Here is a 16,185-nt window from a genome sequence, read left to right on the forward strand (position 1 = left end):
ATTTGTGTATATATGGATGGTGTACATATATGTTTATATAATTGTCTTTGGCCAGGAAGGTGCATTGGGTTTACCTGTTAGGCCTTCTTGGTGTAAATTGAATAAAAAAATAAAAAAAATAAAAAATAAATAAAATAAATACATATGTAGCTTATTATTAAGCTTAAACTTTTGAATATTAAATTTAAATCCAATACACCAAAAGGTTTTTGAGTAAAACAAACAAAACCTAGATTCTTTAAAGTAAAAGTAATTCTTCCACTTTCTTAAACGGTTTAGAGGTTGAAGAAATGTATCTTTAATTCGTCGATATTCCAAATAACTGACAATAATGAGTAGATATTTTTTAAAACCTAGCATATATTGAAATTGTTGCTGACATATTTCCTAAGCATATATGTAAGTGTGAAAAAGAAATATGTATTTATAATATGTTTGCAATTGGATAAACTCATATATGTAAGTATGTGGGATTTGCAGGGTTTCAAAAGTAAAAAGTAATTTTTAATTTTTGAGACTTTTATTTCCGTTTATCTTCAAAGTAATACAGTTAGTTTGATAATTATATGTGTACACTTAGATAAAGATAATTTATTTTTAATGCATAAATGTGAAAAATTTATAGTAAAAATAGTAAAAATAATAATATTTGTTATTGTATTACAAAAATATTTAAATTAAATAAGGTTTTAATGATAAAACTTTTTGAAGTAGTTTTAACTTTTTATCGCACTATTTGTAGATTGTAAATAAAACGAATTGATTTAGAATTCAATGCTATTATTTCATATTAAATTCTACATTCTAAATTTTATATAAACATGGAAAGTATAAATATTTTTTTTATTTTATTATATGTACCTTGATATACTTAAGCTATTCAATAAATACATTAGTAATTAACAAAATAAAATAAAAGAAAATGATATATGAAAAGATACACAATAGATATAGATTCATCCAAGTAAAGATGTAAATTTTGAGAGATGTTTTTCAAAAATTAAAAATTAAAAAAAAAAAGATGTAAATGAAACTGGAAATCAATTAAAGAATAAAAAAATACAAACATTCGATTAATAGCAACACCTTTTTCGTATCCATCGAGGTGAGAGAAAGCCATATTCAGTTTTGAAAAGTTCTCGTAGAAAAAGGAATGCGACATAATTTACAAGAAGCAAAATAATAAGCGTAAACTTTTATGGCGGAAGTCACACGTGTTATAATGTATACTACATCTAATTTTTACACGATAAAAGGTTCGTTTCCAGAATGAAAGCATCAGAATACTTTGGTATGCATTGATGGCTAACATTTTGATTTCGTGTTCAATACAAACGATTCGATAAAAAAGAAAATCTTTGGGGATGATCATGCGTATACTACATACTAATACTAATTATGAGTCGTGATCTGCACATACGTTCGTTTCATACATATATACGACGTTCGACTTGAATGAGAAAAAAATCGATTTTATGTGAGTATGCATCAGTCGCATACTCACATAAAATCCCCTTATGCGTCAGTCGCGTTTTCGTCTTATGTACATATGGGAGTATCTAAGGTATTTCTTTAATCCAGAATCCCTGCTGAGCTCAACGCTTCCTTGGAGTGATGGTCAAGCCATAGGTTTGAGGTGGAAGTGCTACGCATGCTGTATACATTTTGATGTTTTCGGGGTGTTTGCAACTCACGTTGAAGTTCTGCATTATAGTGGTGCATATAACAAAGCTGTAGTCCATGAGAAGATTTCTACCCAGACAAGTTCGTTTGCCAATGCTGAATGGCATAAAATGAGGCAAGTTCGTTTTGAGTGTGTATACTTCCTTTTTTAGTGTTTTACTTTCTGAAATGACTTCGGTTCCAGTTGATTCTGATGTTTTTCTATTATTTTTGGCCTTTTTCTTAGATTCGCTTTCTGATTCAACTCCTGAATCGTGGTCGGATCCTCGCCTTTCATTTTTCACTTCGATGTACGACTTGTTCAAGAATCTTTCTGGTCGGAATTCCATAGGATTTTCCCACAGTTTTTCGTTCATGTTCATTTTGTAGTTATTGATAAGGATAACTGTGCCTTTTTCGATTGTGTAACCTTTTACATTTCCGCTTTGAGAAGCAACATGAGGAACGATAGGTGACGAACACCGACGCAATGTTTCGTTTATGGTAGCCATGGTGTATGGTAATGAATCAACATCGAAAATTGTTAATGCTCGTTGCCCTCCTGAGACTTCATCGATTTCTTTTTGCATTTTGACTCCTACTTCGGGATTCTTTGCTATAAAGCCCAACATCAGCATAACTAGATTTCCAACAGCTGAGCTTCCGCCCAAAAAGTCTTCCAAAGTGAAAAGAATAGCCTCTTTCGTGAAAAGCGTTTCGTATTTGAGTGATTTTAGAAGAGCATCGGTGAAGTCTTTTTCTTCGTCCTCATCATCCAAAGTAAGTTCTCTCATATTAATGATGCGTGAAAGGATAAACTTCCTGATGGTGGTAGACCACGTGCTGAGTTTATTCATGTCTTTGCCGAAAAAGGGTGCAAGATATGGGAAGAAGTCGACAGGATGTCCTTGATTGATATCCCAGAAGATGTTATCGAATAGATCCACGATGTTTTTGAATTCTGCATCGTCCGTGTCAAATCTCAATGAACACATGTATTGAGAGAATAAATTGAGGGTTGTCGACATGATAATGGGCTTTAATTCCAAGTCGACTCCTTGTTTGAAAGCTTCAGTTCCCTTTTTCTTCAAAGTGGATACGAGTTCTTTCATTTCCAAAGCGCCCACATCTGAGATGGTATTTTTCAGGGGTGACTGTGTTCCGGGATCGCAGTGTCTTCTGGAGATGTTTCTACGTTTAGCTTGCAAGTTGCACCAGTCGCACAATGCCAAAGCTGTGAACAAAAAATAAAACCATGCGTTATTATAAATTCATCACGTGCATTTAGGATATATATTATACTTCAAATTTGTACGCTTTCACTATTTATGTAAACGCATACCCAGATTTTAGAGAAAATTTCACCGTTTTAGGACGAAATTTGAATAGAAAATAAACAGGTCATTTATCATTCTCTGTTCGTGTGATTTTTGTTTTGTTATTTTTTTTTCTATTATTTTTAAATCACGAAGAATGTTTTTATTTGTTCAGCGGGAAGAAGAATCGTGTGCGTCACGCATAAATTAACATTATTTTTGAAGAAACGTACGATTCGGAGAGATTTTACTTATGCATTTGGTACGGATTCCGTACCAAATGATATAATCACATCTACCATTGTGTCCTTTTTTTTACCCAAGAATATTCCCTTTAAATAAATAAACGCACTAAAGAATTAGAACGCAATTTAATAGGCCACATCAAGTAATAATAAAGACGTGAAATTCGTCGAGATTCGAAAAGAGTTGAATTTAACATTCAAATTTTTACGCAATGAAAAATATAAACAATGTCAAAAATAATCCAATGCAAGAAATAAGCTAATTTTTAAGCATATATATGTACAAACATATATCCTTAAATCTAACCACATGGCGTAGTTCAAATAGGTGAAAGTCAAAGTAAAAGTAAAACTGAAACTTTTTAAGTCTGTTATGATATACATACATAACTTGATGGCTCTAATGGTAAAACTATCGATTATTACAAACAAATATTCATATGTGTTAGATATATACCAAAATGTATATTCAATAAAACCCGAAATGATTAAATTGTTAAGTATAATACTTACAGTTTTGTCTGTTATCAGCGAAGAGCTTGTGGAATCGCATGAAATTGGGTCTTCCATCGAAATATTTTCCATTCTGAAGAAGGACGCTCCTGATAGTTTCAACGCTGCTGACGACGACACACTTCGTAGCCCCAATGGTGATGGATAAGATATCACCGTAGATGTTGGAAAGCTCTGTCATCTTGACAAAGGGACTTTCACTGCCGCTGAGCAGATGAGCGCTTCCGATGATCGGAAAAGGCTTGGGACCAGGAGCCAGGACGATATTCGACCCCGTATCCTTGTCCTTGCCCGTTTTCCAAACCTTCAGAGCGTACACGCTAATCAGTATCAGCACGATCGGAATGAATATGGCAATCATTTTCGTTTGTTTCGATTTTATTCGTTAACTTTAATGGGGCCTATTGGTGTTGGGTGCGTGAGCACTAAATATATGAATGGTTATATATTGTGGTGTCCCGGTACTAGTCTGGGGCTAGAAGCAGCCTCGAACTGTAGTCCGGTCGAATAGGCACTGAAGTCCAATGGCCAGCTCACGTCTTATATAGTCTGTGAGAATCCGGGCCGGTCTGGTGGGGATGCTGTCTTTCGGATTATAGGGGGTGCACCTGGATGTGAGGACAGAGGGGAAAGGGAACAGTTCAACTTTGGAAACAGTTTATTTACCGGGCATTGCTTTCGTACATCCGTGAACGTTCTACTTTTGGAAAATTTCAATATGGCACGTGTCTCGGTATATTCGAACTAAAAAATAAAATTTTCGAGTTTTCCGATTAATACCTTGATTATAATATTTCCATTATACTTTCGACATTCAAATAAATGAATACTAATTTTGAAATTATAAAGTTTTGCTCATTTGTTTTATTTATTATAGGCTCGGTATGCATTTGGCAAATCTGAATGTGTTGTGGAAAACATCAATTTTTCCGGACAAGATCTAATAATATAGAAATTATTTGATTCTTATTTTCATTTTTTGATACATGTTTCTGTGTTGAGCCAAATATTTATTTGGAAAACTCTTTCTTTCCTAGAAAATTCTCTCCGATAAGCGAGTGCTGACTATTAAAATTTCTTTGTTCACGTTACTTTATTTTTACATACCTCCTTTACGTTTCATTATATATCGACTACAAACGTTATGAAAATACAAATTATTAGTAGTATGGTAACCATACGTTCAGAAAATGGATGGTACAATCCAGTGAATTCACATCTTTCACGATTTTAGAAATGCACACAATTAATTACATAAATCTAATATATAATTTCGAAAGAGACTTTGTAACTATTGTTGGTTCGTATAAAAATAAATGAATATTCAAATAATTTTAAATAAAATAAAACTAGTCAAATAAATTTAATAAAATGTTTACCATTAGATTGGCCATGTTTAAGCGGTTTATATTAAAAATACCGAGTGAAGCCGGGTATAAACACTAGTATAATACTACAATTGTCATAAATGCTTGCTAATTTAATCATTTATATATTTGTTTCAATTTGATAATTCATTGTTCATATAATTACATAAAAAACAATATGTGCAATGAAAGTGATTTAAAAGCTGCGTGATGAATTACCCATTAATTATATGTGTCATCTAAAATACCGCTAAGCATGAAAATGTAATTAACCATATTCTGATCCTTTTATGCAACGAACGGTTAGATACGTATGTTCGGCTCCCGATCAACGTATGCAAAATTTAACGTTAGTGTTAACGGTTCATCTTTTTATCAAAGGGAAATGGTAACCAAGAGCCAAGAACTTGGAAAATTCGAGAAAATACTACAGAAAAGAAAAAAATGAGCACGGTCACGCACACTTTTAATACGTTCTTGTGACGAACGAACAGAAAAATGTATTTATGTATGTGTGTCGAGACATGAAATATAGATTGACTTTCAAATTGCAGGCGTAATGTAATGCAATCGGAAACTGGATGTTAAACTGATCGTCAAATTGACGACAAGTTTGGTCCGAAATAATAGCCACAGACGAAAAGAAAAATGTAGAATATGTAAGCAGGGTTTTACTTGTACATACATACACACCATTACGCGGCAAATATACTCGTGACGGTATCTATGTACATATATTATGGATGGAAGACTGAATGGAAGACTGTTGTCATACGATACTGCACTTTTGCTTCATTGCATATACAGATTTTATTATAACGTTCCAAAGAAATCTCAAAATCAATGGATTTCTGTAAAATTTGAAATTACAAACATGAGCAGAGCTAAAATTAGATTTATGTAGATCTGAATGATCCAAACGATACAAATGTGTTTGATAAATTGTAATTCTTATTTATTCGGTCTAGACAGCATAAACATGGCGGATCTAATCGTAAATATTCATTAGTTTTTTTATTAAATTTATTTGAACGGACTCGTCGTATTATAAATTTTGACTTGTTTACGAAATTCCCAACCAAAGATATATATATATACGTAGTTACCTACAAAGTCTCTTTCGAAATTATATATTAGATTTATTGAAACAAAGATTTTATGGCACTTATAAATTTATTTCTTTACAGATTCTCAAAGAATCTTTTCAGGCCTGTAAAAGATTGAAACATTGAAAGAAACTTAAAAAAAGACGCATTATTTAAAAATAAACAAACAATATCAAACACTCGTTTATTTTTCTATATTCCATATTGATATGATTTTTACAGCTCGTGTCAATAAAACCATAATTCAATTTTAAATACACATAATACGTGAAATAAAAACAAATATATGTAAATGTTGAAGCAATCAGCTCTATTAAATGATCGATTTCGAAAATAATTTATCGTTTTAAAATTACCTTGAACAACAATTTCATAGTGACTTATTTTATAATCAAAATGTACGGAAATGTGTCGTGTGTCGAATTTTAGCGTGCACCAAAATCGCACTTAAAATGCACCAGATAAATATTTTGCACGTCAAACTGAACGCATTTCACAAGAAATGCATTAATATGCAAAATAAAAAAAGGCATAACATCGATATTATTTCAATTAAATCAATATTTCGCAATCACGTGTTGTTACAATAAAAATCGTTAAAAAATAAATATTGAATTACGCTGATTTGAATTACTACATTCGGAATAATAATAAAATTTACAACAAAATTCATAAATACATTTTAATAATAGTACATACATATTTATATTGATTTTTATCAATATTAGTATACTAGTGGTTTTCCCCGGCTTCGCTCAGTATTTGTAATATACATTTGTAATCCGCTTAAACACGGCTAATCTAATAGTAAAAAACCGAAAAAAAATAATGTTCAACGACAGCTAATCAGAAACGAATGGATTTTTAACCCTTTGAGTGCTGACGTCTTTTTTGTTAAAAAGCGCACCACGCTGAGAATTTCGCCAGCATTTCAAACTAGAATTATTAAGAAATCCAATTGGCTTAGTACAAAAATTGTAGCTAATCCAAAAAACCCTAGATAACTAGCGTCGAGGATTTGAGTTTTGTAAAGGTGTGTTTAAACTATCTTATATACCTTGCAACAAAATAAAATAAGCAAAAGAAGAAGTCTATTAATGAAAGTATTTTTCCAAAACTATTATAGTTCCATCTTCTTCATTGTTGTTTAAATGCTCACAATCTAAATGCCAGGCCACAATCTATAATACTCAGCATCGGAAAATTGTGCTATCGTTATAAATTCAAAAATTCCGGTGTAAACCAGTCTAAATAAACGTTGACAAATTAATGAAACGGGTTACACGACCCATGTTCAATGCATTTTTTCATTGCTTCCTGAAAAGGCTTAGAGGATAGTATTCTTCTTTACATATTTTAAATACAACGCCTATCGGCGTTTTTCAGTTTTGTGAACTTGTTGGCAAAACGAAGATCGGCGTTAGTCAGCATTCAAAGGGTTAATATATAAAGGAATCGGAACTGAATCAGCAGCACGAGCTTAATTGCAGTGTAAAATAGGGAAAATCAGAATATGGATCAAATAAGAAACATAACTGTGAAGTGAAATTGGATCGCGGCGATCGTTTTGTGCGAAACTGGAACAGATGCTGGATAGAAACTGGAACAACGGTACCCGATTATTCCTAATTTTTCAATACCTTCACCTATTTAACGGTAATCTATTTCGCGTGTCGTATTTTTGCTGTTTATTTCGTATTCGGTGAAAAATCTAATTATACTGCAGACCTACTTATTAACTCGAAAATCTTCGTTTGTCCATCTATAATAAATTATTCAGTAATTTGCTCACGAATCCATTAAGATTTCCATATAAAATTAGGACAAATAGGACATATTATGCGCAAGTTTTCGTCAAATTTCGAAAAATAAATATGAATCACAATAATTATGTAATACATACAAACAGTACTATAAAATCGTGCATCACTTGATGAAGGGTAGCTGATAATTAACTAAGCAATCGACGATTCAAAGTTTGACCTTTGAGGGCGTGCTTAAATATGATCAATTATATATTGGTTTAAATCAAATGTATATATTGGTTTAAATAATACTATAAGGCTAATTTGAAAACAATAAAAACTGCAAATTATTATACCTATAAAGTCATGTTCCTTTCGTTTTGAGATATTTAAAAGTTTTCGTTTGAATTGACTAAACAATATTTTGACATTACACAATACAGTGTTTCTTTAATTATTTAGTCTATTAGATTTATAGTTTATTTCGACATATAAATTTTACACCCAGCATAAGGAAATAAAAAAAATCAGATGTGACCAACCCATGACTTTATCTATGTATTTGAGAAATATAAGAAGGTCCCAAATAAAATTCAATAATTAAACATACATAAACGTTCACACATACCGGTTATAAGAACATTTTCGATACAAATTGAACGGAAATGTAGGGAAACTTACACAACATTAAAGACAAAATTTCTACTTCCGGTAGTTTTTATTACTTAAAATCACTATAAATATTTTACACATTAAATATTAAGAAAATAAAAATATTTTAAAAGATCAAAATAAAATAATGAATTATTTTTTTAAAATAAAATACTTCTTGCGGTTTACGAATTCTAACGGAAATCTTATCAGCTTTAATTTATTATCAACATAAAGAATACAAATATAAATTTTCAGCTTGATACGTTCAGGAGTGTGGAAAGAATCGTGGTCACAACATTTTTGACCTCTCTAAAAGGAAATAGTCCCACTTCTGGTTTATTAAATTTGGTGATTTTTTTTTTATTTTCATCACATAGTAATACAAGAATTATACTTGAATTTTTTCGTGAAGAACACACGTGCTTAAAGGGTCGAAAAAAATAATGGAAGAAAAATCGAACAAGAGTAAACTGCCACTTCCCGTTGAGGGATGCTTACGAAATGTTATATATACATATAACTTGGTGTTATCTTTAAACTTCTAGATGTGAAATTTCAGTTCAATAAACCAAAAGATTTCTGAGAAAAACATAAAAAAACCACGATTCTCTAGAGTAAAAGTACTACTTCCGATTCAGATAAAAATATGAGGTTATAAAAATTATTATTTCTATTACATGTAAAAAAATTTCAGTCCGATTCAGTTGGCATTGTAATTATGGAGATAATTGAATTCAAAAAGTTAAAAAAAAGAGGACACATAGATATAAGGGGAGGTACCATTTCCAGTCAACTTAAAAGCTTGGAAAAAATTCACGTCGTATCAATAAGAATTTTAGTAACCAATACTTAGTTTCAATTTGATAGGACTAACGGTGTTCAAAATATCCCCAAAATACACAGACACGCAGACACAGACACACACACATTTTTTTCTAGATCATGGAAACTCTGTATTCTGAGAAAATATGCCGTATAAAAGTTAATAATTTTCACTCTAAGCTTAGCTCAATTGAAAATGTATCGCAGTATCCTGTCTCATCTCAGGTAGACAGACATCTATGTACATATTTAATACCATGGAAGCGTCGCCTACGTCATATTTGAACTTTGAATGTCAATCGGACTTTCCGGCATTACATTACATACATAAGATAAGCAATGATCTGCGCCGATCGCCAGCCGCATTTGAATGATTTCCTGTCGCGATGGTCAATATGTTGGATTTAACCGTTTTTAGCTACATATGTACATCAAAGAATCATGGATGTGCGGAAAGTATCCCGTTAGGCAAAATAATTTAGACTGAGTCTGTATAATATGCTCTACAGGCCACAGACGCGTCGTATAAATTAACACACTATTACATATGTTAGTCTTGAACGATAACATCAAATATGGGGTTGATTTTATGTATGTTGCCACAGTGCACATATGCACATATTTTCTGGAATATTCCATTGGTTCTGATGAAACGATTATATAACGCGCCCTATTTATGCGAATAAACACTTTATTTTTGTTGGTGGTGTTTTTGTGTGTGTGAATAAGCCACGTTATATAATACATACATATTTATGTACATTCGGTAATTTTGACAATGATTATTTCAAAAACTATGTACCTACATATATGTACATACAGGTATGCATGCAATTTTCAATGTCCTAAAAAGTGACGATATCATTTTTTTATAACTTTTTTTTCAATATCATAGATAGATTAGATATATCATAGGAAAGATTTTATTAAATGTAAGTAGAATATATTTAATAATTATTTGGTTTTGATTAATATTTTAAATGATTAATGAAAAATTTTAAATAAAAGTTTAAGCATATATTTTTCAAAAAAATATAAATAATTTTGTATCATTTTAATTCATGCTATAATTTTGATGTAATTAAATACATACATACATATGAATGTACATATATCGTGTAATTATAAAGCCAAAACTTGTCAAAAAGTTGTTTATCTATGTAATCGCATAAGAAGATTTTCAAATTAAAAATTGTGTTTTAATGCTATTTCCAAAACATTATATAATAATACAATTTAGTTAAACACATTCTATAAAATCATCATTATATGATTACAAATTGAAATGTATGGGTTGTGAAATAAAAATTGGGCCTACTGGAGACGCACTGATTCTATAATTATACGCAAGATTGCAAAAGTTGTACTGTGCTGTTTCGAATATATTTACGTTTTTGTATAAATTACTTAATATAATAAATTTTGGCTAAATATTTAAATTTTTCGTATTTTTAATAAATGTTTTTTATTAAAAATACGAAAATTTAACTTGAAAACATTTTATTCGTGTCAGTATATTCGACTGTATATTATTGTTTCGAAAATTTCTTATATTGTATCTAAATATACGAAGTATTATAGTTATATTTTATGTATGTATGTATATGTATAATATATTGCTTTCGTGAAAACTTGATCTTATTTATACAGAATAAATTTAAAAGGGTATAAATTTATACGATAATCGTCAAAGTGTATTTTTTGTGTTTACTTGTACATACATATACTCAAATCTCAAATGATATTAAAATCACTTATTTTAGTGTTTTAAACATCAGTCATAAAAAAAAACATTCATTTAATAGTAATGACACCTCTCACACTATATCCATGGCACCCCGACAAAGCCGCGCATGACAATCCGCGCTCACAAAATCGCGCACGATAGTGCCGCGCCGACATAGTCGTGCAGGGGAAAAGTAAATTCCAATGTATTATATTTTGTATCCAAAAAATAATTATAAAATAATACTCATTGGGTATTGAAATCACGTAAGCGCAACACTTTTTACAAAATAATTATATAAATTAAATAGCGTTTTGAATAAAAATACGGGTTTTAATACTGTTTAAACAAATCTATTGCTCTAAAATTATTATTCTTCCTATTATTTTTTTCATTTATTAGTATTATTATTTATTATGCTTACTATTATTTATTATTATTATCTATTATCATTATTATTATTTTTATAATGTACAGTCACGGTTTCGGAAACCGGAACACCATAGAAAAATGAGATTTTGCGTGAAATTTCAGTGAACTTAAATAAAATAAACACCCAAAGTCATTAAAATGGTAGATTATATCACAGTGCTTTATTTTAACGACAATTGTTAAGAAAATAAACAACAACAAAAAAGGTAGGGAGAATTTTAGTCCGAGCCGGTTTTTATGACCAAACGCAGTCTCCACAGTTGAATGAAATTTTGAATGAAAAAACACAGTTGAGCGTAAACTTTTAATTTTATTAGTCACATTGTATTATTTACAAATTATAAAAACTTAATTAATATTTTGTTGCGGCTCCTTTTAATTTTATGACGGCTTTTATACGGTTAGGCATAGAATCTATTAAGTTTCTTAAAATGTCGATGGGGAAGTCTTCATACCATACTTTTTCAATGGTCTCTTTTAATGATTGATGGCTAGACACATTTGTTTTACTAATTCTATATTTAATAGCCATCCATACATTTTCAATTGGGTTTAAATCGGGACTATTCCCAGGCCATGTTAATGTCTTTACACCCAATTCCTGCAAATAAACCCGAACCTAATAAAAAGTAACAAAAATATATCAGTTTTTTGATCGAAATATTATTAATTACATTTAATATCATTAAATAAAATTAATACTCACTAATTTAGCTCGATAACAAGGGGCAGAGTCATCTTGGAATATGACATCATCAGAATTTAAAAGATGGTTTTCCATTGATGGGATAAAACTTTCTTCTAGAATTTTTTTATATGCTATTCCATTAATGGAACCTTGCACAAACTGTATTCGACCAATTCCATAATTAGAAAAACATCCCCAAACCATGTGGCTTGGGGGATGCTTCACTGTCTCAGGGTACATTTTTGGTCGAATCTGTCCCCTTCTTACGAGCAAAAGTTCCAGAATCCTTTTTCTTTTTCATTATTCTTGACACAGTAGATACAGAACGTCCCATTTGTTGAGAAATTGATCGCAATGAATGTCCAGAGTCTGCCAAAGCCGCGATTTTTATATTCTCCTCCAATGATAGTTGAGTGTATTGTCGCATGGTATTTTTATTTTCAACGATTTCGATCCGTACACCTCTAAAACTCACACTAAACTGAACTTAAATCGTAGAAAACAATCACATTTAAAAGACCCGATCGTTAAAAACCACACACCTAAAGGGACAATATTTTTATTGCCCAAAAATCGTAAAATCACAAGTGTTCCGGTTTCCGAAACCGTGACGGTACATATATATTTATTTATTTACTATCTACATACATATATACATATGTATATTATTATATGGACGATGGGGATTGCATTATTCTCCCTTTTGTCTGGAATAAATAAGTTAGTATTATTATTATTATACATTACGATATTTCATATATCATGATGTATGTATAATAATAAAATCATAAACATATATAGGGTCTACGTGACGAAACAGAATGTTAAACGACAGAAAACGCAAATATCGGAAGGCAAAGATCGAAAATCAAAAGATCTTAAGTCGAAAGATCAACAAAAAAAAAAGGTGCATGGTAAACGGTACATACTCACGTACATACTCACTTAATTTGCGCGAGCAGGATACAACAGGAACATGCTTTTCCTCCCGTATTCTGCGCGCGCACATTAATACGGGAGGAAAAGCCTGTTCCTCTTGTTCCTGTTGTATCCTGCTCGCGCAAATTAAGTGAGTATGTACGTGAGTATGTACCGTTTACCATGCACCATTTTTTCTTGATCTTTCGACTTAAGATCTTTCGATTTTCGATCTCTGCCTTCCGATATTTGCGTTTTCTGTCGTTTAACATTCTGTCTCGTCACGGAAACCGACATATATAATATCGCTATTCTGTGAGTCTTCCTGTCTGTATGTGAGTCCGTCTGAAATAACGCTCGCCGTACTATAATAGTCGTTTCGATTCAACATACATACATATGTACGTCACAGCTTAACCACTGCCAAAACGTATGCGATTATGATAACAAAATAAATAAACTTCTATATATACTGTTTTTCACCAATGTTTCCTCTAGGCAAATGGACGGCGCTAGGTCTCTGAGCGTTGAACGTCATCTATTGAAAATTTATTTAATTAATTATTTTTTCTATTGGTGCTTCATATTGTTTACATGTATGGGAGGTAGTTTTTAGTTATATTTAAGGGATTTGAAAAAAATTCGACCGTGTGCGGATCGAACACAGAACGGACACATTTCTTTTAATTTAATAACCGAATATGAAAACATATTTCATCGGGTACAACACTAATTTTCAATAATCACGAACTACTTCGGTCGAACTTAGTTTTATTTTGCGCAGCATTGTCGGGGTTGTTATGCGCGACATTGTCGGCGCGGCAATGTCGTGCGCGGCTTTCTCGGGTCACCAATACCCATAATTGTGTATAAGTATACCCATATGTACCCATATGTGTGTAATTAGTTGCCATCTATAATAATTGCCATCTGTATTCGTTTGGGGGTGTGGTGGACTCGTCTTGAGTACTTTATGGTCGACTTCATTGACCTTTGAAGCAAGCTAAAAAAATCTTTATAATAATGTGAACAAAATATTTTTGAATTTTCTACTCTAGCAAACATTCGCATTATTATATATTTTAAATTGATACAGCTTTTTAAATGTTTTAAATATTTTAAAAATTCAATTGCGAGCGCACGTTTGAAAACCGTTCGCAAGTAAAGTAGTGAACCTCAGCGTCTCTCATTATACTTTGACCTCACATTTAGATCTGAGTTGAATCTGATGGAGACAGACTTGAGGTGTGGATCTCATTTTAAATTAAAATCTGGCTCGGACGAAGGACAGAAAATAAGGCACCTACACACACACACACACACACACACATACACTCGCTTCCAGACTTGCGGTCGACTTGAACAAAATTTTCAATATTTCATGTAACTTCTATAAATATATTTATTTATGCGGTTCGTTGGGAATAACTGGCACGTAGAGTGCTACCATGGCGGTGAAAATTACCCCATGACCGTATTGGGGCTTCGACAAAAAAAACGATTATTTTTTACTTAGGACCAAATCCAGCCCTCTTTTTCGAATTGCATCAATGCATTGAAAATGTCGAAATTGACGCGTGCTCACGAAATTTATCTCCCTCATCAATTCGCCTGCTTTGAATATATTTTATTTTTATATATGTATGTAAGTAGCCTACGTACAATCCATTGATATTGAGACATATATTATATTATATACATATGATTGATTGATATTGATTGGAATTACTCAATTACCATTTGATTTGAAAATAATAATGCAATTTTTATACATATGTATTACGTATTAAAACAATAATATGGAATTCTTGGTATGTAATTAATTTAATTTATTATAAATTAAAAATATATTATATAAGCAACAACTTCAAATATTTGATTTGCTAATTTTCTTTCAACAGTTGTATTCGTTTACAATAATATCATCTTTATTATAATAGATAATTATTATTATTATTATGGTTATTATTTTTACATGATCATCTTTAGAATACGTTTTCAAACAATTCGATTAATTGTATAATTATGGTATTTTAATTCGTATTATATTAATTTGTTTCTATTATTGTTACTTTATCTATGTACGTAGTAACAATAGATGAAGTTTTGTGATCATGCGAAAATTCGAACTCGAGGTTTTGACTGATTCGAACTCAGAATCGATTAATGATCTAGAAAAAATGTGTGTGTGTCTGTGTTTCTGTGTGTCTGTGTGTCTGTGTATTTTGGGGATTTTTTGAACACCGTTAGTCCTATCGAACTGAAACTTAGTATCGGTTACTGAAATTCTTATCGACACGACGTAATTTTTTTTCAATTTTTTAAGTTGACTGGAAATGGTACCTCCCCTTATAGGGGTCCTCTTTTTACTTTTTTTTTAAGTTTTTGAATTCAATTTTCTCCCAAACTACTAACTGAATCGGACTGAATATTTTTTACATGTACTAAAAAATAATAATTTTTATAATTTTATATTTTTTAATTGTGGTTTGTTACGAAAGTTTTCGATGTCCTAACTTTCATTTACAGATTTCTTTTTTTAACTGTAACCTAAAAAAATTATTATATAGATTTTTGTATGCTCATTATTAATATGCTTATAATTTTATAAATAAAATGTTTATTATTTTATAGATATCCTGGTATTTTAGATTTAAGATAGAATGCATGTCGACATCACCGGAAAAATCGATGAAGGTCCAAAGAAGGTCTGTTAAAAAAAAATCGGAATGTCCGCTTTGAAAAAAATCTGATATACATACGAACATATCTCCATGGGTTGCAATTCTCAAACACTTTTTATTTCAGCCAAAAATGTTGTAAATATGTTAAACGGTTCACATTATATGTAAATTTCGTATACGACTGCGTGCCAATCTGTGAAAATGTTTGAATTAAAGATTTTCGTTTCTAGTCAATTCGAGTGCAAAAAACCAATAGAGCAATATATTTTAAAACACGTTCGATAATAGTGTATAAGGAAATTTTTGA

At 31.1% G+C, this 16,185-nt stretch overlaps 1 protein-coding gene across 2 annotated transcripts; it reads right to left on the minus strand.

The window, feature by feature from the left end:
* Positions 1-1,206: 1,206 nt before the first annotated feature.
* Positions 1,207-4,252, minus strand: spo (spook). 2 transcript variants are annotated; one of them, XM_077446852.1, is made up of 3 exons: positions 3,737-4,252; positions 1,892-2,896; positions 1,559-1,813 (listed from the first exon to the last, which is right to left on the minus strand). In XM_077446852.1, exons 1-3 carry the CDS (start codon positions 4,095-4,097, stop codon positions 1,596-1,598), a joined length of 1,584 nt encoding a protein of 527 aa, XP_077302978.1. In that variant the 5' UTR covers positions 4,098-4,252; the 3' UTR covers positions 1,559-1,595. The 2 variants fall into 2 exon arrangements, with proteins under 2 accessions (XP_077302977.1, XP_077302978.1); XM_077446851.1 differs by having other exon boundaries at positions 1,207-2,896.
* Positions 4,253-16,185: the final 11,933 nt, after the last annotated feature.

This window comes from Arctopsyche grandis, chromosome 3, assembly GCF_051622035.1.
Source record: "Arctopsyche grandis isolate Sample6627 chromosome 3, ASM5162203v2, whole genome shotgun sequence".
Lineage (NCBI taxonomy): Eukaryota > Metazoa > Arthropoda > Insecta > Trichoptera > Hydropsychidae > Arctopsyche > Arctopsyche grandis.